This window comes from Bos taurus, chromosome 15, assembly GCF_002263795.3.
Source record: "Bos taurus isolate L1 Dominette 01449 registration number 42190680 breed Hereford chromosome 15, ARS-UCD2.0, whole genome shotgun sequence".
Lineage (NCBI taxonomy): Eukaryota > Metazoa > Chordata > Mammalia > Artiodactyla > Bovidae > Bos > Bos taurus.
In genome coordinates this window covers 43,836,680-43,859,887 of record NC_037342.1, presented here as the reverse complement: position 1 = coordinate 43,859,887, position 23,208 = coordinate 43,836,680, and the positions used below count along the sequence as shown (strand labels likewise).

General features: G+C 51.7%; 1 protein-coding gene across 6 annotated transcripts in view; it reads right to left on the bottom strand.

Moving 5' to 3' along the window:
- The window catches only part of DENND2B (DENN domain containing 2B), a 170,952-nt gene that overhangs the window by 10,984 nt on the left and 136,760 nt on the right, over positions 1–23,208 (bottom strand). For all 6 annotated transcript variants that reach the window (XM_010812501.4, XM_059874891.1, XM_024975425.2 and 3 more), the window contains 10 exons: positions 23,005–23,141; positions 11,921–12,072; positions 10,391–10,606; positions 9,358–9,454; positions 8,672–8,716; positions 7,507–7,691; positions 6,328–6,437; positions 6,066–6,135; positions 2,981–3,058; positions 2,318–2,458 (listed from right to left, as the gene is read on the bottom strand). In XM_010812501.4, the coding sequence (XP_010810803.1) occupies positions 2,318–2,458; positions 2,981–3,058; positions 6,066–6,135; positions 6,328–6,437; positions 7,507–7,691; positions 8,672–8,716; positions 9,358–9,454; positions 10,391–10,606; positions 11,921–12,072; positions 23,005–23,141 (1,231 nt within the window). The remainder of the gene's footprint in view (positions 1–2,317; positions 2,459–2,980; positions 3,059–6,065; positions 6,136–6,327; positions 6,438–7,506; positions 7,692–8,671; positions 8,717–9,357; positions 9,455–10,390; positions 10,607–11,920; positions 12,073–23,004; positions 23,142–23,208) is intronic.

Below are 23,208 nucleotides of genomic sequence, written 5' to 3'. Positions count from 1 at the left end.
AAGCCTCCCTCCTGAGAGCCTGCATGCAGTTGGCGCTCCATGCCTGGAACCCGAGAGTCTGGACTCTCCAGGGAGTGAGCGTTCACACAGGCAGCTTGGAGGACCTGGGCTTCCTTTCACTCACCCGCCCCTCAAGGAGATCATAGTCTGCTGGGGCTAAAGGAGCCTGAACGATCAGCCCATGAGCTTGGTGTTAGGCCAGGGGAAAGGTGTAACTTGCATCTATACAGGAGCTGAGAGGGCTGGGAAGAAGGGTACCCATCCCATCTGGGGTGGGGCGGGGGCAGTGGCTCAGAGCACAGGATGCTTAACTTGGTTGCCCAAGGGGGTAAGAAGGCAAAAGGAAGCAGAGTTTATGGATGTGAGAGGAGGCTGGTGAGTGGGCCGGGCCCTGTCCTGAAGGACTGACTCCCAGGTACTGCTGTTGGACCCTCAGGGCAGGGTCAGAGGTCCTGCCCCTAGGCCACATGCATGAAGCAGAAAGTCCATCCAAGACAGGGTGGGAGAAAAGATGCCACAAGAAAGGCCCTGACTAGTACTCGCCACTCCCAGCAAACCCAGTGCTTCTCTAGTCAGACCCTCTCCGCTGCCTGCAACAATGAATACATTTATTTCTCCCTCTCCTCAAACCCAGCACCCACCTCTCACTCTCAGAGGACAACCTTCTTTCCCATTTGGAGAAAACTGAAGCCATCAGATGAGAATCCAGGATCTATAAGCCATGGCCCTTCCCTGCCATCACACCAGAGAGGACCCCCTCTCCTGTCTCCCCACGGAGCCCACTGCCCACCCCCAGTCTCACTGTCCCCTCCCTCTGCTGCTGTCTTAACCTCTCTCTCCCTTTCTGGGCCATTCCCACCAGTACCCAGACGACCACCTTCAACAAACTGGCTCTACGTTACCGTTCAACCACTGCCCATTCCTTCCCACAGCCAAGCCTCTGGAAAGCTATCTCTGCAGGCCATGTCCCCTTCTCAACCCCATCCACTTCTCAACTCTGTCCACTCAGGCTTCTCGGCCCGCTGACCACCCGAGTTTCTGGAATTCTGTCTTGTCAAGGCAGCCCGCCACACCTGGTCCTGACCTCACCTCATCTCTCCTTCCTTCCTGAGAGGCCCCTTCCTTGGCTCCTGTTGCTGCTCCTCTACTGCCGGAAGCCCTCAGGACTTTCTCCTCCTCCCCATCTACACTCTTTGCTAATGTGCACAAAATCAACTCTTCCTCCTCACAGACCTGCTCCTCCCTGAGGTGCTCCACTGACTACCCTGCTGCTCAAGCCAGAAAGCTGGGAATCAGCCTTAAAGTTTCCCTAACACTATTCCCCATTTCCAGCCACTGCAAAGTGCTATTGATCCTGGTTCTAAAGTACATTTCAAATCCATCTTCCTCCATCTTTCCATCCACACCTTAATCCAAGTTCCACTCATCTCTTGCCTATACGACTGCAACAATACCCAAGCCGGTCTCCCTGTTTTCACACCAGTCCACTATCAACATAGCATACAGACTGGGCTTTTAAAATCATTATCTCAGATCCTAGAATCCAGCTTGAGATACACTCCAAAACCCTGAATTTGGCCTACAGCACACTGTGACCGGGCCCTGTGGTCTCTCCACCCTGCTCACTCCCTTTCTCAACCATCTTGGCCTTCAGTTCCTTGACAAGCATACACACTTTCCCACCCTTTGCCTTCAGATGCTGTCCCTCTACCTGGCATAATCCTTTCCCACACACATCCTTCTCTTTCAGTCTCCCTCGCCTCACTTCATCCACTTGACTCCACTCACCCTGGGTCCCTAAGAAAAGGTCATCTTCCTCAGAGGAGGCCTCCCCTGGCCCTTAGTCTGAAGGAGACGCCCTGTCACACACTCTCCCTCCTGTGCTGTCACTTGGCACCTGACACTCTGGGGAGTTATCTGTTTCTATGGGCAAGTATTTATTTAACACTGGTCTCTTCCACTTGTCCGTGAACTCCACAAATGCTCAGCTGTGCCCCTCTTTAACTGTACAACTCTGCCCCGAGGTCCACAGGAACCTGACCGTGAGACAGCACATATTCCATAAACATCTAATCAATGAAGAAGAGACGGCCTGCAGTTTAGTCCGAACAGGTCAGGGAAGGCCCTGGGAGCTGCAGAGAGGTGAGCGACGATCACAGTTCTGTCACTCATTTCTCAGTACCTGTCGGTTAGGTGTACAAACGCACTGAGCTAGGAAGGGGCCGTGTTCCGCACTCTGGAGACTGAGCCGTGGGCTCGCAGGTCCCACCCCAGCCTCAGTCCATGACCCGAGAGAGGAGGCAGCAGAAATCCCTACCTCATTGCCAGCCCCTGGCAGGAAGGTCTTCACTTTGATGGTCTTCCCTGGGGCGGGGAAGGGTGATTCCATGAGACTTCTCATGAAGGGATAGACCAGAGCAGCGGAGATCCCACGCCGGCGCTCCACCTCATCGAGGACCTGTGCCCACCGGCAGCAGCCCAAAGAGGAAGGCGGTCAGGGCCCTGCCCTTCCCCTACCTCCTGGGTAGAGAAGAGGGCACTCTGGCATCTGACTGGTCTGGGCCAAAAGCTGGGAGCCAAGAGCTTCACACCCCACCCTTCCCAAGTCCCTGGCCACTGTGAGGGCTGTGTTCCCTAACTATTTCTTGCTTCAGACCCCAAGAGTGAATAGCTGGGCAAAGGAAACACCTCTTGAGAGTGGAGTTCCTGGGCACTTGGCTTCCCCAGGGTCTCTGTGCCCAAGGACTCAGCTTGCCCACGGCCCAGGGTGGGATGTGACACGAGCAGACGCTGCCGTGTAGGAGCTGGTGGACAGGGAGGGAGTCAGACAGCCTGGCTGCACTTGCCCTTGCATTCTCGCCTTCTCTCACCCTCTCTCTCACACACACATGTGGTTTTCTCATCTAAACCGCCTGTAGATACTCCTGTGGGAGCTTTCAGATGGGGGAAGGGGGCAGGAAGTAAGCCAGAGCCCTCTTACCTTGGAAAACAGGCCGAAGCAGCCAAGGCGGCTGATGACACAGTACACCTCTGGCAACCGAGGCCCTTTCCCGCTTGGCTGGGCGGGGACAAGGAGAGAGACAGACACAGAGAACATGTGGTTACTACACCTGGCTCCTTTTTCTTAGGATCTGAGGACTAAGCACCTCTCTTCTAGTGAAAACCTCTCTTCTAGTGAAAGAAGATTCCAGGCCTCTTCTGAACACCTACTCAACCAGGCCCTCAAAGGAAAAGCGGCCACTCTTTGGGGGTCAGCTTCAGCCTCTTCTGGCCTTCCAGCCCAAGGTGCCAGGCTCCTGCCAAGTGCTACACAGGCTCTGCCCTTCCTCCCAGAGGACCCTGGTGGGGGCTGGCAAAGATGAAGCGGTGTGGCAGAGGCTGTAGGGTGATCTGTGGATTTACATCCCCAAGTCCCCGGGAGCCTGCTGGCAAGGACAGGGGCTTGTGTACATTCTTAGGAATGAGCCGGGTGGTCTTCTGCCCCCACCAGAGACATTCTGCAACACATTCCTTTTCTCAGTTGCACTTCTCTCCCTTTCTGGATCGTCCCCATTCTAGAAAAGCAAACTGACACTATATAAGGTAAGTAAACTACTATTTATTGAATGTTTACCGTTTCTGAGTCCTGGGCTTGGAACTTTCCAAAAACTTGTTAGCTAGGCATTATTATTCCCATTTTATGGATGAGGAAACTGGGTTCAAAATTAGTAAGCCATCACCCAAGGTCAGATATTTAGAAGTCATGGAACCAGGAGTCTGTTTCTGCCTGTGTGTGTGTAACCTCTTTGCTGTGGTACCTCTGAAGTAAGTTGCCTTCTGACAGAAAGGAGAGAAAAGAAACATGAAGATACGGGAGAGAGGCCTGTACAGAGTAGAGGAGAACAGAGTCGTAGGGGGATCTGAAAGGTAGGTAGCTCAAGGAGAGGTGGGCCTAGAGCTCCCCAGGCCTGGAGCCCCCAGTGCAGGCTGGAGGGAGTCCACAGGAGCCGGCTTCTCCAGCCAGTGGCTGGCAGGGCTCTGTGGCTGTTTCTGGCTTGGAGGCCTGGAGGGCCTGGCCAGGCCGGGTGGGGAGGGAGCAGAGCAGCAGGTGCTGGCCCCTCATGCAGGCCGCTAAGCAAATGCAGATGGGGCTATTTCAGTCTCCAAACCTGCTGGCCACACGTCACAGATCTAAAGAGAAGGCAGAATCTGTTTTTGTCCATATTAGGCCTGAAACTCACTCCTCTCTTTTTCCCTCTCCCCCGCCTCCCCTAAAACCCCAAGTGATTAAATCAAGTATGTGGGATTTGGGTTAGAATCGTTGTGTCCAATCTGTAGGAATGCCGAGCGAGTGCCAGCCCCCTTGGCAGGGGCCCAGCCCAGGCCCTCTCTGAGCACGCCAGGACAAACACGCTCTTCCCTGGGGGCGGCAGGCCCACTGCAAAGGAGCAGCTCTACTCCATCTCTGCCCCTGCTAAAGCAGCCTTCGCAACAGGCCCCTCCAGTTCCAGGTGAACCTGCCTGGCTCCCCGCCTGGTCTCTACTGCTCCACATTCCCTTGGCCCGACTCACAGGCATTCTATAGCCAAGTATTCCTCTCCCTGGACTACCCTGTGGTGTCATCTGGGAGTTCCAGACTTGGGGTTTTAGAGCTTGGAGTCAACCTGGCTCTAGCGCTCACTGGCTGTATGACCCTGGGCAAGTCATTCCACATCTGAGTCTCAGTTTCCTAATCTACAGAACAGATATAACAATGCCTCATGGACTACTATGAGGAATAAAGAAAATGACATGCCTGGAACATAAAATGGATCCCAAGTAATAGTTCATTCCCCTTGTCCAGCCTTCTACATTGAAAATCCCACCTCCTCTACTAAAGCACCTAGCCCACCCTAGCACTCTCAGTGGCTCAGTCATGTCCGACTATTTGCAACCCCATGGACTATAGCCCACCAGGCTTCTCTGTCCATGGAATTCTCCAGGCAGGATACTGAAGTGGGTTGCCATTTCCTTCTCCAGGGGATCTTCCCGACTCAGGGATCAAACCCAGTCTTCCTGCATTGCAGGCAGATTCTTTACTGTCTGAGCCACCAGGGAAGTCCAACAGCACCTGAAGTTCCTTGAATATAGGATCCAGGTCTAACTCATTTTTATGCACCTTCAGCACGTTGCCTAACCCTCAGTAGGTGTGTGGTACATGTTTTTGAATGAACGAATGAATGAGCCCGAATCCTTCATTTGGGGTCCCTGCTATACACCACCTTTGCCTAAGATCCCCATCATCTGCCCCTTCTCCCACTAAGGCCCAGGAACCTTGAAACACTGTCAACAGCCCAAGCCAACAACATCCCCAGTGAGCCCCAGGGGAGCGTGTGACAGGACTTTCTTTACCCCAATCTATTTCCCAGGACTAATGGGAAGAGGGATGGGGTAGTGCTTCTCTACAACATGTCTTATGTTTTTAAAACCCTTCCTTTCCCCTTGAGCTCAAGGCATCTCTCCCAGAATCCCACAGAAAGTTACCGCTCTGTCCCTGTTCAGCCTCCAGTCCTACCAGATCAAGTGCAGGACACACATCAGGCTGGCCAGGGGTCGGGGTGAGGAATATTGTCCTCCATCCCAGTCTGATGCACACACACACACTGATGTGATCCTGCAACCCAGGATCAACGATCTGAGCTCAAAAGCCCAAAGAAAATGAACGAAAAGAAAAAGTATAGAAGAGCTAAAAACATGACATCCCAGTAGAAAGTGATCTAATCTCTTCCCTTATTATAGATTATCTCAGATCCTGGGGCCCAATCAGAGTGGCCACTTTAAGTCCTGCCATCCCAGGAGCGCTGTGTGTGTGTGTGTGTGTGTGTGTGTGTGTGTGTGTGTGACAGTGGCCTCAGGGAACATACAAGGCAGCCGAACACAAGAGTTTCTACAAGCTCAAGTTAAAGAAGAGCACACACATACAAACTCTGTGGCCCAGCCTTCTACATTGAAAACCCTACCTCCTCTACTAAAGCACCTAGCCCACCCTAGCACTCTGGACTAGGACCATTCGGTCCTAGTCCCTGAGGACCGAATGGCCTACTTACCAGTAAGCGCCTGCAGTAGCCAAAGCGTCTGCTGCCATCTTCCCCAGTCAACATGAAGGAGAACGTCTCGCTGGAACAGGGAGAAGTCTGGCATCAGGGAAGTACACAGGACCAGGAAACAGCCCCCAAGAAGAAGGGGCTGCCATCCCAGGGAGGGGGTGAAGGACCAGGCTGCTACAGGAGAAGAGGCTGGGACTAGAGTGGGCCCAGCCAGCCGCCCGCTATGACAGAGTGGAGGAGATTCTGCCAGACTGGGCCTCACCTGCTGTACTCTGACACAGGGAGCCAGTCCTTGGCATCAGGGAAGCAAAACTGGGGAATGGCCTTGAGCCTCTCCTCTGCCTCCCGCATCTGCTTGGTGGGTCGGTCCAGCTGCAAGGAAGAGGGATATGGGGAGAAACAGATCAGAGAAGACATGAAAGCTGGGGGTCGTGGGGGTAGCTGAGAAATACCCCATCCCCAGCCTCGTGAGTCCTAGGTGGCGTTCTACCAACTGGCGTGCTTCTCAGCAGCCTTGACCCCACTCACAATTCTCACAGAAAGGTCTGGGTGTGGGATGAGTCATCATTCATTCATTCATTCAATATATGCCAAAGCAGCACTTTATATGTGGCGCCTGGCACTGTGCCATTGCTGGACTACCAAGAAAGAGACCACAAAGCAGATGGTGTCCCTGTCCTATGCGCGTGCTGGCCAACAGAGTGAAGTAATCAACAACACAGTCTCAGAGGGGCCACAGAGGAAATAAACAGGGTGATACAACAGAGAGAACTGGGCGGAGGGGGCTACTTTAGAGTATCTAGAAAGATCTGGAGGAGGTACTGTTTGAGCAGAGAATGAGAAAGAGCCAGTAGCCAAATGAAGAGCTGGAAAAAAGAAGATTCTGGGCAATGACAGAGACAAAGGGCTTGAGTGTTACAGGAAGTGAAAGGAGGCCAGGCAGCTGGGCTGGCTGGGGATAAGCAGGGAAGGAGTGGTAAGAGCTCAGGGAGGTGGGGGAAAGGGGAGAGAATGCTGATGGGTACAGGGTTTCTTTGGGGAGTAATGAAAATGTTCTAAAATTGGTCAGATAACTGTGAATATATGAAAAGTTATTGAATGGTATGCTTTAAACAGGTGAATTAAATAGTATCTCTTTAATTTAATAGATTAAATTGTATCTCAATCAAGTGGTTCAAAAAGAGAAGAAAGATAGAAGTAGTAGCTGGGGGCCCTTCCTCAGGACCCTCGAAGTCCTGTACACAACGTGGATCTGATTTTAGCCACACTGGGGGCTGCTCTCTCCGCCTTCATCCTCTGAATACTCACTGGCCCAAACCCACCACTTCTCCTGGCTCCAGGGAGCCACACTCAGGGCTGGGGCAGTGAGGTGGGTCGCTATGGCAGGAACAGGATGGGCCAGGCGGAAAGGCAGAGGCCAGGAAGGAGGGAGGGGTCGCACCTTGGGGAACTGGTAGGAGACCTCGGGGAGGTAGGTGTTCCGGGAGGGCTTCTTCTTGAGGGACACGACCACGAAGTACTCGAACAGCTCCCGCTCCTGCCACTCCAGCAGCTCTAGCTCCAGGGTCCGGTAGCTGGGCGCGCGCTTCAGCATGGACTGGATGTGGACCAGGCGCTGTGTGTGGGCTGGGGGCGGGCCACACATCAGGACAAGACCCCGCGTCAGCTCCCGCCCCACCTCACACTCAGGGCTCCATCCCAGTGCGTCACCTCTAAGTGCAGGAGCCTAGCCTGACAGCCTGACCCCCCGAGCTCTGGGCGAGACTTGGCAGGAGCAAGGTGTCTGTCTGTCTGATCTGACACAGGGAGCTACTGGTCTGGGCCTCCCGGAGCCTCTGGAGGCTGGGCTGGGGCCAATAAGACTGCCTGAGCCAGGCAAACCCAGGGAGGCGTCATGGCACCTACACACCCTGGGCCAACAGGGCGAGAAGATACAAACATCCACGAAGCCTTCATCCTGGGGCCCTAGCAACCTTGGCCTTGGACCCTTCCCCCTGTCCCCAGGCCCAAAGTCCACCTGCCCACATGCCTGGGGATGAGAGAAGGAGGGAAGGAGGGAGCTCCCAATATCGAAACTTGATTCATCTAGGAAGGTCTAAACAGGGGTTCTCGGTAGAGAAAGAAGAGAGATTTGTCCAAGGCCCCTGGAATGTGAAGGTCCCAGAAACCTTCCAGGGAGGTGGCAGCTCTCCTCTTTAGGGAGGGGAAAGATGAGTGGCCTTAGGGCCTCCCAAGCACCAGGTTCCTCAGACTTCAGCACATTTCTCACAACCAGAAGAGGAACCTTGAACACATCTCTGACCCTCCAGACCCACAACACTTACCAGGCAAACCTAGATGGACAATGAATGGCTTAAGAAAGTAGGGCAGGGTCACCAGCCTTAAATTTGGAAAAGGGGAGATGTCTGAATTTAAGCTCACAGGGCTGAGCTCCATGATAGAAGGAATGGACTCCCCTAGAGCTCCTTGCTCTTTTGGCCTCGTATCCTGCCTGCTGATACCCTTCCCAACTGGGCCACTTTGGGACGCTGGGACAGCAAAGGCTGATAGATACCCTTCCACCAGGGCTGGGAAGTGGTCCCTGCTCTCTAGGAGCCACGTCTCACCTTTGAACCTGTCATCAGAGTCGCTCTCGCTCTCGCTATTTTCATCTGGAAAAGTCAGAGCAGAGTGCAGGCTGGCTGAGCTGCTGCCCCATGGTAAATGTCTTCTGTGCACCCCCCACCGACCCCCTCCCCACTCCCCCTCTTCACCTCGGGCCCAGCTCATGAGGGATGGACCTCATCTGGGCTCCAAAGGGCCCCCGGCCAGGAACTGCGTGGCCCAGGGCCAGTGTCCCTCAGAGCTCAACCTGCAGGTGTTAATCTATACACAAACTCCTATTCATCCAGTCCTGATCTGGGGGAAGCTGAGGGCTGAAGCTGGAGGCTGAGCCAGCAGAGAGGCCTGTGGGCCTGGAACACAAGGGTCCTGCCTCCAGGAGGCCAAGATTCAAAATGGGAAACAGACCACAGTGCTCAGTAAGTCTGGCCTTTCCTTTGGCCGGACACAGATTCCCACTCCCACCTCCCCCCATTCAGGCCTCACAGCCCAGAGTCTCAACTAACCGTTCCCAGGGCTTTCTTCTCTTTTTGGCCCTCCCCTCCTGTGTGGCCACTTTTTGGCAGGGCTCTACCCTCCTAGAAGGCAAGTTGGCCCATGGAAGGGTAAACTGAGGCTAGTCCTTGCATCTTCCCACTTCTAATGCCCAAGGGCCCCAGGAACATGAGCCAGCTCGGGTGTCCAGGCCTACCTCTCAGTGATGATGTCTCAATGCTGGACATAGACAGCTTTTTTAACCTCTTCTTTCCCCTCTTGGCATTGTAGATGGAGTTAATTCTTTGGACAAGCTGGGTGAGAAAAGCAGGGAGGGTGAGGTAACCCTAACGCCATCTGCCCCTGCTCCTAAGAAGGCTGCTGATTTACAGAGGCCATCTGTTCCCCTGCTGGTAGAAGCCTCCCACCCTTCCCCGCGTGGGGCCCAGCGCTGTCTCTCTGCTGCACTGGTCCCAAGGGCAAGCCGTAGCTCTCTACCTATTTGTCCACTTAGTGGTCTCCTGCCCCCAAGACAAGGGTCTTCACTTAGCTCCCCAGAGGAAGGAACTGTGATCAAACCAGACAGGATGGGAGCTCCTGGGTCTCAGGAGTCAGTGAACCAGCTGAGACAAAGAGCTGCTCAGAGGCAATAACAGGAACAAGGACTGAGCCTTTCCCCTCCGGGCTACCACCTGGGGGCCTGGCAGGAAGGAGCTAAATTCCCAATATACCCGAGCATTGTTTGCAGGCTAAAAATACCACTGGGCTAAATCCTGCTGCTCTGAGCTGGGGATCTGGGCCTGGCTGGTGTGGGTGTGCAAATTACTGCTGAAAACTCTCAACTCAGAGAGGTACAGAAAGAAGACCCACCTTTGAGTTCTAGCCTCTCACAGCCTGCAGATGTTTCTGTGTACACAGAGACTTTGCACACCCCACGCGCACACTAATGAGGAGCCTCCTAAGGACTGCCTCCATCCAGCCAGTGGCGTGGAGCACTCCTTGGGGGCCAGCTGGCCTGTTTTCCCCTAATATCTGTGCAATATTAATCACTCAGTGCATCTTTATTGATAAGAAAAGAGAATTAGCCAGATGAAAAAAGAAAAGGCTAGTGCCTGGACCCAAAATTAATTTAAGGAGAATTAAGGAAGCAGGCGCAGATTAGGGAAAGGAGGGAGGGAGGGAGAAAAGAGCCACGGCCGGCCTGCCCACCCACCCGCCCAGTCCTAGCCGGCTCCACCTGCAGAAGCTACCTTGGGGATGCGACGGGCCCGGCGGCTGGACAGCAGCTCACTGGTGGTGCTGAGGCTGTCCTCATTAAGGCTGGAGGGCGAAGACGGCAGGCTCAGCTGAGCCAGCAGTAGCATGTCGTCATGGCTGTGCCTCTTGGGTAACCGTGGCAGCCGGTGGCTCTTCCTTTCCGACCAGTTCCCGCTGCGCAGGGACTGGCTTCCGGGTTTCAGGGAGAGCTGGCGTGGGGCGGGGGACAGGGGAGAGGGCCTCAGCATGGATGCCGTGGCCAGCACCTGTCTGCTGGGAGCTGGACACAGGAGCCACAGGCTGTCCTCCCTGACTTCCCCCGAACCCCACCTGGAATTTCCATTGACCAGGGTTTCCTCTTCTAAGACCTCAGCTGCTAATCAGCAGGTCAGGGCAAGATTAGATACTTGCTTCCACAAAGGAAGCTTGACTTCTGCCAGAAAAAAAGAAAGCAGAGACAAAGAAAACTGGGCTGTCATCTGAGTGGGAAAAGAAGGCCAAGTGAGAATGCTGTGGGCGCTGTCTGAGCTCTGGGACAAGGCTGACTCTGCTCATTACTGGGTGTGGCTCGGATCTGTGTTCTGCCTCGCTCCATCTAGACTGACATCCTTCGCCACAGGGCACCTTACTCAGTGGAATCACTGCTTGCTAAAAAGGGAGCAGCTCTGCACACCTGGCATGCCTTCCACCTGCCACCTGCATCTGGCATCGCCGCTCATCACTCTTCAGCAAGTCCTCCTTCCTTTCCCTCCCCCAACTTCCTCTTCCTACCCAATCGGTCGGAAAACACACATTCAGTGGACGTTTATTTGAACAGAGCACATTAGAAAGGTAAACCTTTTATAAAAACAATCAAGTCACTCCAAGGCCAGAAGAAATAATTTTTATATTCTCTGGCCAGTGTTCTAAAATCTCTAGGAGAATCAGCATTGCTTTGGTAGGTTCAAGATAGGATCTCCATCCTCCAGCCTCCTGTCCATCGTGGACAAAGCCAGAACAAGCTACAGCCTCAGAGCTCCTTTGCCTCTTCACCTTTCTCCCCATTCTGCCTCCATCAGTCCATTGCTCAGAGATTCATCCACTCAGCCATTTATCCAATGGGAGCACTTCCAGGTCCTGGAGATATCTATGTGGCTCTCCAAATCCAGTTACTGGGCCTATCCCTGGCCCCTAAATGCCAGGGCTAAGATCAGTTCTGCAGAATTTTAAGACACCAACCCAGGCCCTGTCTTCCTGCTTCCAGGAAGGGGAGGAGAAATCTTGATTAGACAGGAGACTACAGGAGCTCCTACCTTAGTTTCACAGCTTAGAGCTCCAGCAGTAAAGGGAAGAAGGTGGGACTGGGTGGCCCCTAAGAGCACGTCTCGACTGTCCACAAAGGATGTCAACATGGCAGAGGTCCCTGAACACAGAGCTCCTCCCTGACGTCACCTCTGCCAAGCACTAGTGAGGGAAAAAGCCTGAGCAGAAGCTGGCCCTGGCCTCAAGCTGACCCTACAGGCGCGCTTCAGGGCTGCCATTACCTGAGTGGGTGGGTTGTTGTACTTCCTGTCCTGAGGACTCCACATCCTGTGCAAAGAGTCCAAGGAGTTCTCAGACAGCTGCTGGGGTTTTCGTCCTGCTCTTCGGCTCTTTAAGTCCACATCCTCATACGGATTCTCCTTGGGCAGATCTCCTGCAGAGGAGGAAAAGTTAGAGAAGGAAAGAAGGAGATACACACACACACACACACACACACACACACAAATAAACAAGCAGAATTCCTGTGAGCCAAAGACAGTGGCTTCTGCCTGGCCCTTCAGCTTATGAGTCACACAGCTGCCCGTCTGCAGTGGGAAGGCTACAAACAGAGCCTGGTTCCGAGTCCAGAAGCCGAACCGTCCCCCCTCCCCAATTCAGCTCAGCCTTGTCTGGCCTCTGCTTTATAAATTCAAAGATTGCACAAGACTGGCTCAGCCACCCGTGCCTGTGCCCAGCCAGAGGACAAAGCCAACAGCAGGCGTCTTTTCTTGGCTCCAGTCCGTCCTCTGCGAAAGCCCCGGAGATATACAGTTTAAGGCAGGAAAGGCCTTCAGAGGTCACGCAGCTGTCTCTTCACCCCCTGCTCCCTGAGGACCACCTCTGGGCGTGGGTGTGGAGGACTCTGTGAACTCCAGGGAGCCGGGTGGCACCAGGCGGCACCAGACCTGCATCTCACCGGCACGCTGTGCAACAGCTCTCTCAGGACATGGCTTTCACCTGGTCCACTGAGGTAACTCTGCACCAGAGCAGTGATTAGCAAGTAGTGAGCGCTCAGTATTACTTGTTCAATGAACTGCTCTGACTAGCCTCACTCCACTTCCTCCACCACAGACCTCAGCAAAAGGACAATGGTCATCAATCCCCTTTTGTGATAAACTCTTCTGCTGGGACACACGAGAGATGTGAAAAGCCTGAGGGAGTTTGGACTGCAGGGGTGGGGTTGGGGGGAATTCTTGCTTCTCTTCTCAGGATTCATTTCCGACGTCCAGAGCACTGCATTGGCACTACCAGGAAATCACAGAAAATCCAAAAAGCGCTGTCCATTCCCGCCCTTGAAGAGCAACCCCTTCCTACAAGCCCTATCCTCCTGCCAACATACACCTGGACTCCTAAAAAGCAAGCAAGGTGAGTCCTGGCTCAGTTATGTGGCAGAACCACAGTGGTGACAAGGGTCACAGGGACTGTGAGTGAATACAGCCTTCCACTCCCCCTTGTCTTGTCTTTCCCCACCTCCACTCTATACCAATACCACTACTTGGGACGCAGGTGCTAGGGGCCAGAATACTGTTTTGCTGGAGGTGCACACCACAAGAGCAGGGCTTGCCCCACCTTGTCTGTCCAAGCAGCAGGATGAGCCTGGGGGACCACTGGGGCCCCACAGACACCTGCCTGTGCCTCCCACCATAGAGGAGTTCAGCTGCCACTTCTCAGGGAGCAGACAGAAAAAGCAACAGACTCAGGAGAGCTACCAAATCCTCTATGCCGTCAGAGTTTTCAATTGCCAAAACCAAGATCTCTACCAGATCTCATTTTTATCACTATCATGAGAAACCACCATGAATTTAGGAAATGTCTTTGCCGAGGTGTGGGGGCAGAGGGGCTGTGAAGGGGGATTTCAGTCACGGCTAATTAGACTGCCATGGGAGCCGTACAGATCTCTGTAAACGAATGAGTCAAAGACGGGGCAAGGAAGGATTTGGGACTGGATTAAGTAATTCTCAACACCAGGCAGAGTCCCCAGCAACTGCACAGACTTTCCTGTAACACAGTCATGCCATGAAAATGACTTTTCTCCATTCCAGAGCCCTGACTAAGCAGAGCTGACCCAGAAGCCCTGCCTCAAGAAGCCAAATATGAAACCTGACATCCCTTGCATGTTTTCTATAGCCCACCCCATCGCGGGCACTCAGGGAGGAATCAGGATAGACTCTGTATTTCCTGGTCCCTCGCCAACATAGGTCCTGTAGCGGTGAGGCTAGGGGACCAAAGATTGTTGAGTCAGGATACAATCTTCCTTATCCTGTGACACAGGACAGAGCAGATGGGGGCAGGGAGAACATGTATTCCAGGCTCATCAAATCTAAACTGCTTTGGGCTGGATGACCAGCCAGAGTCCTTATCATCTTCCCCCAGCCTACAGGACGACCCTGTCTCAACTGCTTTAGATCAGAGTTGCTCCAGTTGGGGCTGGATAATTCTTGTTGTGGTGGACTGGACTGTGCATTTGTAGGATGTTCAGTAACAACCCTGGCCTCCATTCACTACACAGAGGACAGTAGTATCCCCTCAACCAAACAACTGAAAATGTCTCCAGACACTGTCAAATGTCCCCTGGGCAGATAGACGGATAAACGGATGATGAGTCGGACAGATGGATGATGGATAGAAGAAAAGAAGGAAGGAAGGAGAAAAGGAGGAACAAAGGAAAAGTGGATGGATGGATGGGTAGATACGGATGGATGGATGGAACTATACCCCAACCCATGCTTGCCCCATTAAGAACCACTGTTTTAGACAGATGTTCCTAAACTCCCTAATGGCTTCTGAGCGCTAAGGCAAACTCTTTTCCTCCCTCCTTCACTCCTCTTCTCTCCCTTCCTTCTTTTCCCTTTGAACATCAATGCAAAAGCCAAAGCTCCAAGAAATAGAAGTAGGAGACGGAGGCCTGGGACAGTCACAGATGCATATCAGTGATCATCTGGGAACTGAAAACAGTTGGGAACACCAGGGTCTCAAGCCTGGTATGGCCTCTGGAAACTAAACTTCAGGAAAGCTTCAAATGCCTGCTCCTCCTGCCTGCCCAGCCTAACAGAAAGAAACAGCCTCTTTCTTCTCCAGCAACATTCAACAGCCTCTCAGATATAACCAGGCCACTAATCATTTCTCCAGGAAATGAAGGTTGGCCCTGGCCCAAGCCCCACCTCCCCAGCCATAGCTTGAGCCCTTCACAGCCTCATTCACTTCTGACACCCCACTTTCTGGATTGTTCTGACGACCCTCCTGGAGCTGCCACACAGAAACCCACGCAGCCACCTGTCCAGATAGTAAGGGTGACAAGGGCATGGGGATGTGCAGAGACCAAGCAGTGCCCAAGGCCTAGAGCCAGTCGGTCCCAAAGTGATGGCTCAGAGCTGGGAGACCAGGAGGGCTAGGGAATCCAGCTTAGAACCTCCTCCCTCCTCTGGGAGAGAGCCACAGTGAGGCTGAAGAAGCTGGAGCTGAGTGGAGAAACCTGGAGAAGACTCTGCAGGGCCTGGATGGGAGGTAGGAAACCTGGCAGATCTGAAGACCTTCACCCACTCTCTTGCCCACACAGCTCCCTCAAGGGTGCTCCAGGCTGCCCTGGGAGACAGAGAAGAGGTGGGGCCTCCATCCCCAAGGCCTGGCCCGGAGCAGCCCCATCTCATCAAGCCCAGCTGCAGAAGCCAGAGGTCTCACCCTTTCCCAGCTTTGCTGATGACACAAAGGACAGGGGCATCGCCAAGAATTTCTGCTTTGCACTTTTTTTTTATATGGGGCTTGGTCAGAGCCCAAACCTATCACGGGGATCCTCTTGAAGGAAGAATCCAGTCCCACTGAGCCCTGCCCCCCCATGCCTCCCCACGTCTCCTGTGGCCATTAACCACGGATGCCAAACACCCCAGCCCCCAACACACACACAAGTGGAAGAACCAGTTAGAGAAGGGATGCGTGTCTGTGTCAACAACTGAGAATTTCTCCAAATCTTAAGCTTCCCAGACCACACCCATGGTGAGGGCCCTGGGTCTGCAGCTTCCCTCCCCAACCCTCTCTCATGTCCAGCCAGCTGTTTCTCTGGTTCTCGGCCTCTTCCCCTCCCTTGCACTGAGGAGACAGGGCCAGATGAAGGGCCCAGTGCCCCGGCAATGCACAGCACAGATGAGGAGCTCTCAGGGGCCAGCCATTCCCCACCCTCCAAAGCTGGACACCATTTCCCAATTGCCCGGGCACTGTTCCTTGGATGACACCTCTGGGCAGCAGCCTCCATGCTACTAGGTGCCTCTAATCCTCACTGTCCCCCAGCCTTGCGATGCAAGACAGAAGAAGACAGAAAGAGCAGACGCTCGAAAAGCTTTACAGTAAGGCTGACTGGCTCTGTCCCCAGCTCCCACCCCACTCAAGTTCCTGGAAACGCTCCCTCAGCCCCAGCGAGCTGATGGGAGTGGGAATCTCTGCAGGAATGCAGCCTGGGCTCCCTGGTCAGGCGCCGAGGCCACTCCACATAACTCTCTAACAAGCTGCTTCCTTGGCCGCATTTTTGAGTGTCAGGCTCAGAATGCCAACGATTATAAGGCTTTGTGGGACAGCAGCATCTTCCAGAGGCAGATGTCAAATTGGACAGGCGAGAAGGAACAGCCCCTAGAAGCGACACAGCAGTCTAACTTTATTTCGGGACCACTCTGTTGCAAATCAGCAGGGTAAAAGTCAGCCTGGTTTGGAGTATCCCACCCTGGTTCCCAAGGCATCAGGCTGGGTCTAGGTGGGAGGCTAGCGCACTCCCCAGGGCCCTGTGTTCAAGTCCAGGGCTCATGGAGAAGACGCATTAGTCTCTGGGCCAACTCGCACTTAGCCTCTTATAGACCAGGAACTCCAGACCGATGGGCTGGCCCCCAAGATAAAGACTCAGCGTGGGTGCTCTCTGCCCACCTCCCGCCTCCTGCCACAGCCCCATTATCACACACCCAAAACAAAGCTCTGTCTGCCCCCAGGCAAGGGAGGCGGCAAAAACTGGATAATCCAAACCAGAGCACCCTCAGCCTCACCGAGCACAGGCTGGGCCAAGGAGAGAGAAGGCTCCCGGGAAGTCAGGCTCTGCTCAGTCCGAGGCAAAAGTGAAAGTGACACTCAAAGTTCAGCAACAAGGGCCCCCTTCGGAAGCCTCAGAGGGGTCCAAATTCTTGGACTGTCTCCAGGGAAGGAGAAAGGGTAAGTCAACCAGAATCTGAGAGAAAGAGACATCCTCCCTTGAATTTCCCTCTGGCCTCCCTGGGCAGGTCTAGAAGTTCAAGGGCTACTGTGATGACAGAAAGGAGGAAAACACACCCAGGGCACCGAACAGCCAGAGATTTGGAAACTCACCCGACCCCCACCACACCAGGGCAGCCAGAACCCCCAGGGGCCCTCCCTGCCATCCCTTCTCACCCCTTCCTCTCTACACAGCGCTCCAAAGATCCGGAAGCGAGCTCAGCAGCTAGGGAACATGTCCCCGCTCCAGCCTCACCTCAGCCCAGCCCTTACTCAGGCTTCTAGCTCGTCCATCTAAGAGGCATCCAAGCTGCTCTGCTATTTTCTGGCCTTCTCACGCAACACCTCAAAGTGGCAGCAAGTCCCCTCCACTGAGTGAGGAGGCCAAGGCCCAGACACACTTGCCTCCCTCTACCTCTTCTAACTTCTAACCTAAAGAGGGCCTGAGAACAGTTCTGTTGCCCAGAACAGTGCCTCCAAAATTCTCACCTCCCGCCACAGCCCACCCCCCAACACTACATGCACAGCCTCCAAATAACCTCAAACAGAACCCTGTGATTGTGGAGCTCTGGACAGGGAGAAACGGTTGGAGCATCCCTTTCTTTTATTCCAGTTCAGCTGATGCAAAAGCATTCCCAGGTGAGGTCCCTGGGCAGCACAGAAGGGCTGCAGAGCATTCTCACAGAAGAGAGTGCTCAGGCCCCAGTGCCGGCAGCACCTGGGTCCTGAGGGGAACAGCTGAAAGCTGGAGCCTGCCCTGCCCACTGCAGCAGCCACCCCGGCTGCTTCCAGGGCCCCAGGCAGCAGTGACATGTGAGGATTTCTCTCAGAACAGAGCAAACAGGAGTGCACCCTACTCTGGGGTGGGGAGGAAGATGGGGCTGTGCCTCTGTCCCCCACAGCTCCTGACTGAGCTCAGCTCTGGGTGGCCAGGCATACAAAGTTTCTCCCAGGTGGTAACTGAAGGGGCCTCTTTCCCCAGGCCCTTTTGCTGTTCTGGGGAATCTCACTCCCACAGACTTTCAGATAGGATTGAGCTTCAGGCAGCCACATCCGATACACCCCAACCCTGGGAAAGCAATGCCTGTGTGGGTCCGAGCACTGCTGCTGGCTCCCCAGAAACGCTGGAGCAGTCAGGCTGTAAGGAGAAAAGTAGGAACCTGACGACTCAGATCAAACAGGGGATTAGATGACTCTCTCTTCCTAGGATCCCACAGTCTTACCTGGCGGGCTCTCCACTAGGGTCATTCCTCTCTGTAACACACTCATTGGGCTTCCGAGGTGGCACTAGTGGTAAAGAACTAGCCTGCCAATGCAGGAGACCTAAGAGACGTGGGTTCAATCCCCGGGTGGGGAAGATCCCCGGAGGAGGGCATGCAACCGACTCCAGTATTCTTGCCTAGAGAATCCCATGGACAGAGGAGCCTGGAGAGCTGTAGTATATAGGGCTGCAAAGAGCTGGACATGACTGAAGTGACTTAGCGCACACATGTAGTGTGTAACACCAAGAGTGAAACCTAACATAAACTATGAACTTTGGATGATAATGATATTTTGGTTCATCAATTGTAAACAACTGTACCACTCTGGTAGAAGTGGTACAAATTATCAAAAGTAATTGGGGAAACTATATACGTGGCTCAGAAGGTAAAGAATACACCTGCAATGCAGAAGACCCGGGTTTGATCCCAGGAGAAGGGAATGTCTGCCCACTCCAGTATTCTTGCCTGGAGAATCCTGTGGACAGAGGAGCCTGATGGGCTAGAGTCCATGGGGTCAAAAAGAGTCAGACATGACTGAAGCGACTTAGGACGAATGCATGAATACACTCCTTAGGACTATGGTCTTCAGCCCCAAGGCCCAAGGCAGAGACAAGACAGAGAGGAGGGCAGGAGAGGTCAAGTGCATGGATGCAGACTTCTCTTCAGGGACCTGTGCTGAGACACACACTTCACTTGAACAAAACGGAAACCCTCGCTGAAGAGAATTTGGCCAGAATTAAGATAAAACCCAAAAATAAACTCAACCTAGCCTCGACTAGGGCAATATTGCATAGAAACCTGGAATGTGAGGTCCATGAATCAAGGCAAATTGGAAGTGATCACACAGGAGATGGCAGAGTGAACATCAACATTTTAGGAATCAGGGAACTAAAATGGATTGGAATGGGTGAACTTAACTCAGATGACCATTATATCTACTACTGTGGGCAAGAATCCTTTAGAAGAAATGGAATAGCCATCATAGTCAACAAAAGATTCTGAAATGCAGTACTTGGATACAATCTCAAAAACGACAGAATGATCTCTGTTCGTTCCAAGGCAAACCATTCAATATCACAGTAATCCAAGTCTATGCCTTGACCAGTAATGCTGAAGAAGCTGAAGTTGAATGGTTCTATGAAGACCTATAAGAACTTCTAGAACTAACACCAAAAAAAAAAAAAAAAAATGTCTTTTTCATTATAGGGGACTGGAATGCAAAAGGAGGAACTTAAGAAACACCTGGAGTAATAGGCAAATTTGGCCTTGGAGTACAAAATGAAGCAGGTCAAAGCTAACAGAGTTTTGCCAAGAGAATGCACTGGTCATAGCAAACACCCTCTTCCAATAACACAAGAGAAGACTCTACACATGGACATCACCAGATGGTCAATACCAAAATCAAATTGATTATATTCTTTGCAGCCAACGATGGAGCAGTTCTATACAGTCAGCAAAAACAAGACTGGAAGCTGACTGTGGCCTCAGATCATGAACTCCTTATTGCCAAATTCAGACTTAAATTGAAGAAAGCAGAGAAAACCACTGGACTATTCATGTATGACCTAAATCAAATCCCTTACGATTATACAGTGGAAGTGACAAATAGATTCAAGGGATTTAATCTAATAGACAGAGTGCCTGAAGAACTATGGATGGAGGTTCGTGACACTGTAAAAGAAGCAGTGATCAAGACCATCTCCAAGAAAAAGAAATGTAAAAAGGCAAAATGGTTGTCTGAGGAGGCCTTACAACTAGCTGTGAAAAGAAGAGAAACTAAAAGCAAAGGAGGAAAGGAAAGATACACCCATTTGAATGCAAAGTTCCAAAGAATAGCAAGGAGAGATAAGAAAGCCTTCCTCACTGATTAATGCAAAGAAATAGAGAAAAACAACAGAATGAGAAAGACTAGAGATCTCTTCAAGAAAATTAGAGATACCAAGGGAACATTTCATGCAGAGATGAACACAATAAAGGACAGAAATGGTATGGACAGACGCAGAAGATATTAAGAAGTAGTAAGAATACACAGAAGAACTATACAAAAAAGATGTTTACGACCCAGATAACCACAATGGTGTGATCACTTACCTAGAGCCAGACATCCTGGAGTGCAAACTCAAGTGGGACTTAGGAAGAAGCATCACTACAAACAAAGTTAGTGGTGGTGATGGAATTTCAGTTGAGTTATTTCAAATCCTAAAAGATGATGCTGTGAAAGTGCTGCACTCAATACGCCAGCAAATTTGGAAAACTCAGCAGTGGCCACAGGACTGGAAAAGGTCAGTTTTCATTCCAATCCCAGAGAAAGGCAATGCTAAAGAATGCTCAAACTACTGCACAATTACATTCATCTCACACGCTAGCAAAATAATGCTAAAAATTCTCCAAGCCAGGCTTCAACAGTACGTGAACTTCCAGACGTTCAAGCTGGATTTAGAAAAGGCAGAGGAACCAGAGATCAAATTGCCAACATCCATTGGATCATTGAAAAAGTGAAAGAGTTTCAGAAAAACATCTACTTCTGCTTTATTGACTATGCCAAAGCCTCTGACTGCGTGGATCACAACAAACTGTGGAAGATTCTTAAGGAGACGGGAATACAAGACCACCTGACCTGCCTCCTGAGAAATCTATATGCAGCAGTTAGAAGCATCAAGAAGCAACAGTTAGAACTGTACATGGAACAACAGACTGGTTCCAAATCTGGAAGGGAGTACATGAAGGCTGTAAATCATCACTGTGCTTATTTAACTTATATGCAGAGTACATTATAAGAAATGCTGGGCTGGATGAAGCACAAGCTGGAATCAATGCTGGGAGAAATATCAATAACCTCAGATACGCAGATGACACCACCCTTACGGAGAAAGTGAAGAAGAACTAAAGAGCCTCTTGATGAAAGTGAAAGAAGAGAGTGAAAAAGTTGCCTTAAAACCCAATACTCAGAAAACTAAGATCATGGCATCTAGTCCTATCACTTCATGGCAAATAGATGGGGAAACAATGCAAACAGTGAGAGACTTTATTTTCTTGGGCTCCAAAATCACTGCAGATGGCGATTGCAGCCATGAAATTAAAAGACGCTTGCTCCTTGGAAGAAAAGGTATGACAAACCTAAACAGCCTATTAAAAACCAGAGACGTTACTTTGCTGACAAAGGTCCGTCTAGTCAAAGCTATGGTTTTTCCGGTAGTCATGTACAGATGTGAGAGTTGGACCGTAAAGAAATCTGAGCACTGAAGAACTGATGCTTTTGAACTGTGGTGTTGGAGAAGACTCTTGAGTCCCTTGGACAGCAAGAAGATCCAATCAGTTAATCCTAAAGGAAATCAGTCCTGAATATTCATTGGAAAGACTGACGCTGAAGCTGAAACTCCAATACTTTGACCACTTGATGCGAAGAACTGACGCATTGGAAAAGACCCTGATGCTGGGAAAGACTGAAGGTGGGAGGAGAAGGGGACGACAGAAGATGAGATGGTTGGACGGCATCACCGACTCAACGGACCTAAGTTTGAATAAGCTCTGGGAGCTGGTGATGGACAAGGAGACCTGGCGTGCTGCAGTCCATGGGGTTGCAGAGATCGGACACAACTGAGCAATTGAACTGAACTGACTGAGCCTCGACTATTGTAATTATTGCTTTTTGTTGACGCTCAGATGCAAGTTTGCCAACACAATATCCTCCCAGTACCTGGAGGACAATTCTCCATGGTATTCTACATTTCCAACCTGAGCAAGAGAAATTAATCATTCTTTTCAAAGATGTTTATAGAGCAAACAGCCTTGGGGGATAGAGTCTCCCTCTAGGACAGAGGCAGATCTGTTTCCTGACCAGAATAATAAGGATTATGTCTGCTTACGGGGCAAAGGTTGAACAGGTTTGCCAGCAGCCCCTTGAAAAGCTTGGGGTTTCCTAAGCTTGAGGTTCCTTGGCTGGACATAATAGACCCACGATGTGTACAGCCTCTACCTGGACCTCCTCCACACTGCCCCATGGGGCTGCGGAGCAAGGGGAACCTGTGTGAACAGCAAGCTCATGTGGCCCGTTGTGCATGAGTAGTAAAGTCCTCTGTGATCCAAGCTCCTCTGTCTTCTGCCAGTATCTGTGGACCTGAGCAGGCTAGTGCTAACTTGCAAACAGAGTGAAATCTCAGACACTTCACACTTACTTTAAGGGAAGAGTAGGAGAGATACATATTAAGGACCAGGTATCATGCTAGATACTTTGATATATATTTTATCTCATTTAATCCTAACAGTAATCTTGCATATTACTACTATTATTGTTGTTACCATAAAACTATCATCACCATTTCTGTCAAACATCAACATGAATCAGCCATAGGCATACCTATGTCCCCTCCCTCGTGACCTCCCTCCCCCCTCCCCAAGTATTTCGGCCAGTGTCAATTGTATGTTTCCATCATTTGCTAGTTAGTGACTCTTCTTTTTTAAATATAAACTTAATAGGTATTAAAAATTTTTTAAATCATCATTTCATAAGAGAAAAGGTCGCAAAAAAGTTAAAAGTGATTTGCCTGAGGATACACAGCTACGAAAGGGCACCTATTGGACTCCAGAGACTTTCAAAAATAAAGGGACAGTGTGGTTCCCCCTTTTTGTGGTCCCAGGAGCCCTTTGGGTTCCAATTCATTCAAAGCCCGGCTTTAATCTCTCAGCTGCCCAGTCTTTGGTAAGCCTCTTTCTCTGATGCCCTTTCCTTGAGAAGTTCCAGAAGTTGGGCCACAACTGCCCAGAGAGAATGAAGTGGAGCGCCGGAGCGCCGGTCCTGCAGCACCACAGATGAGCCAGCCCACCGCTCGGCCCCTGCTCACCCACGATGTCTTCATAGGCATTCTCTTCTAAAGTGCTTTTGGATCCAAACTTGGGTTGGCTCTCAGTACCGTTCTCAGTGGGAGAAGAGGGGTACAGGGACTGGAGACTGGATGCATCCTCAAACTCAAAGGATTTTCTGTGGATGACAAAGAGTATGAGTCATTCTGGCTGAACCACACCCTTGCTGCCCTGGAAGGGAATGG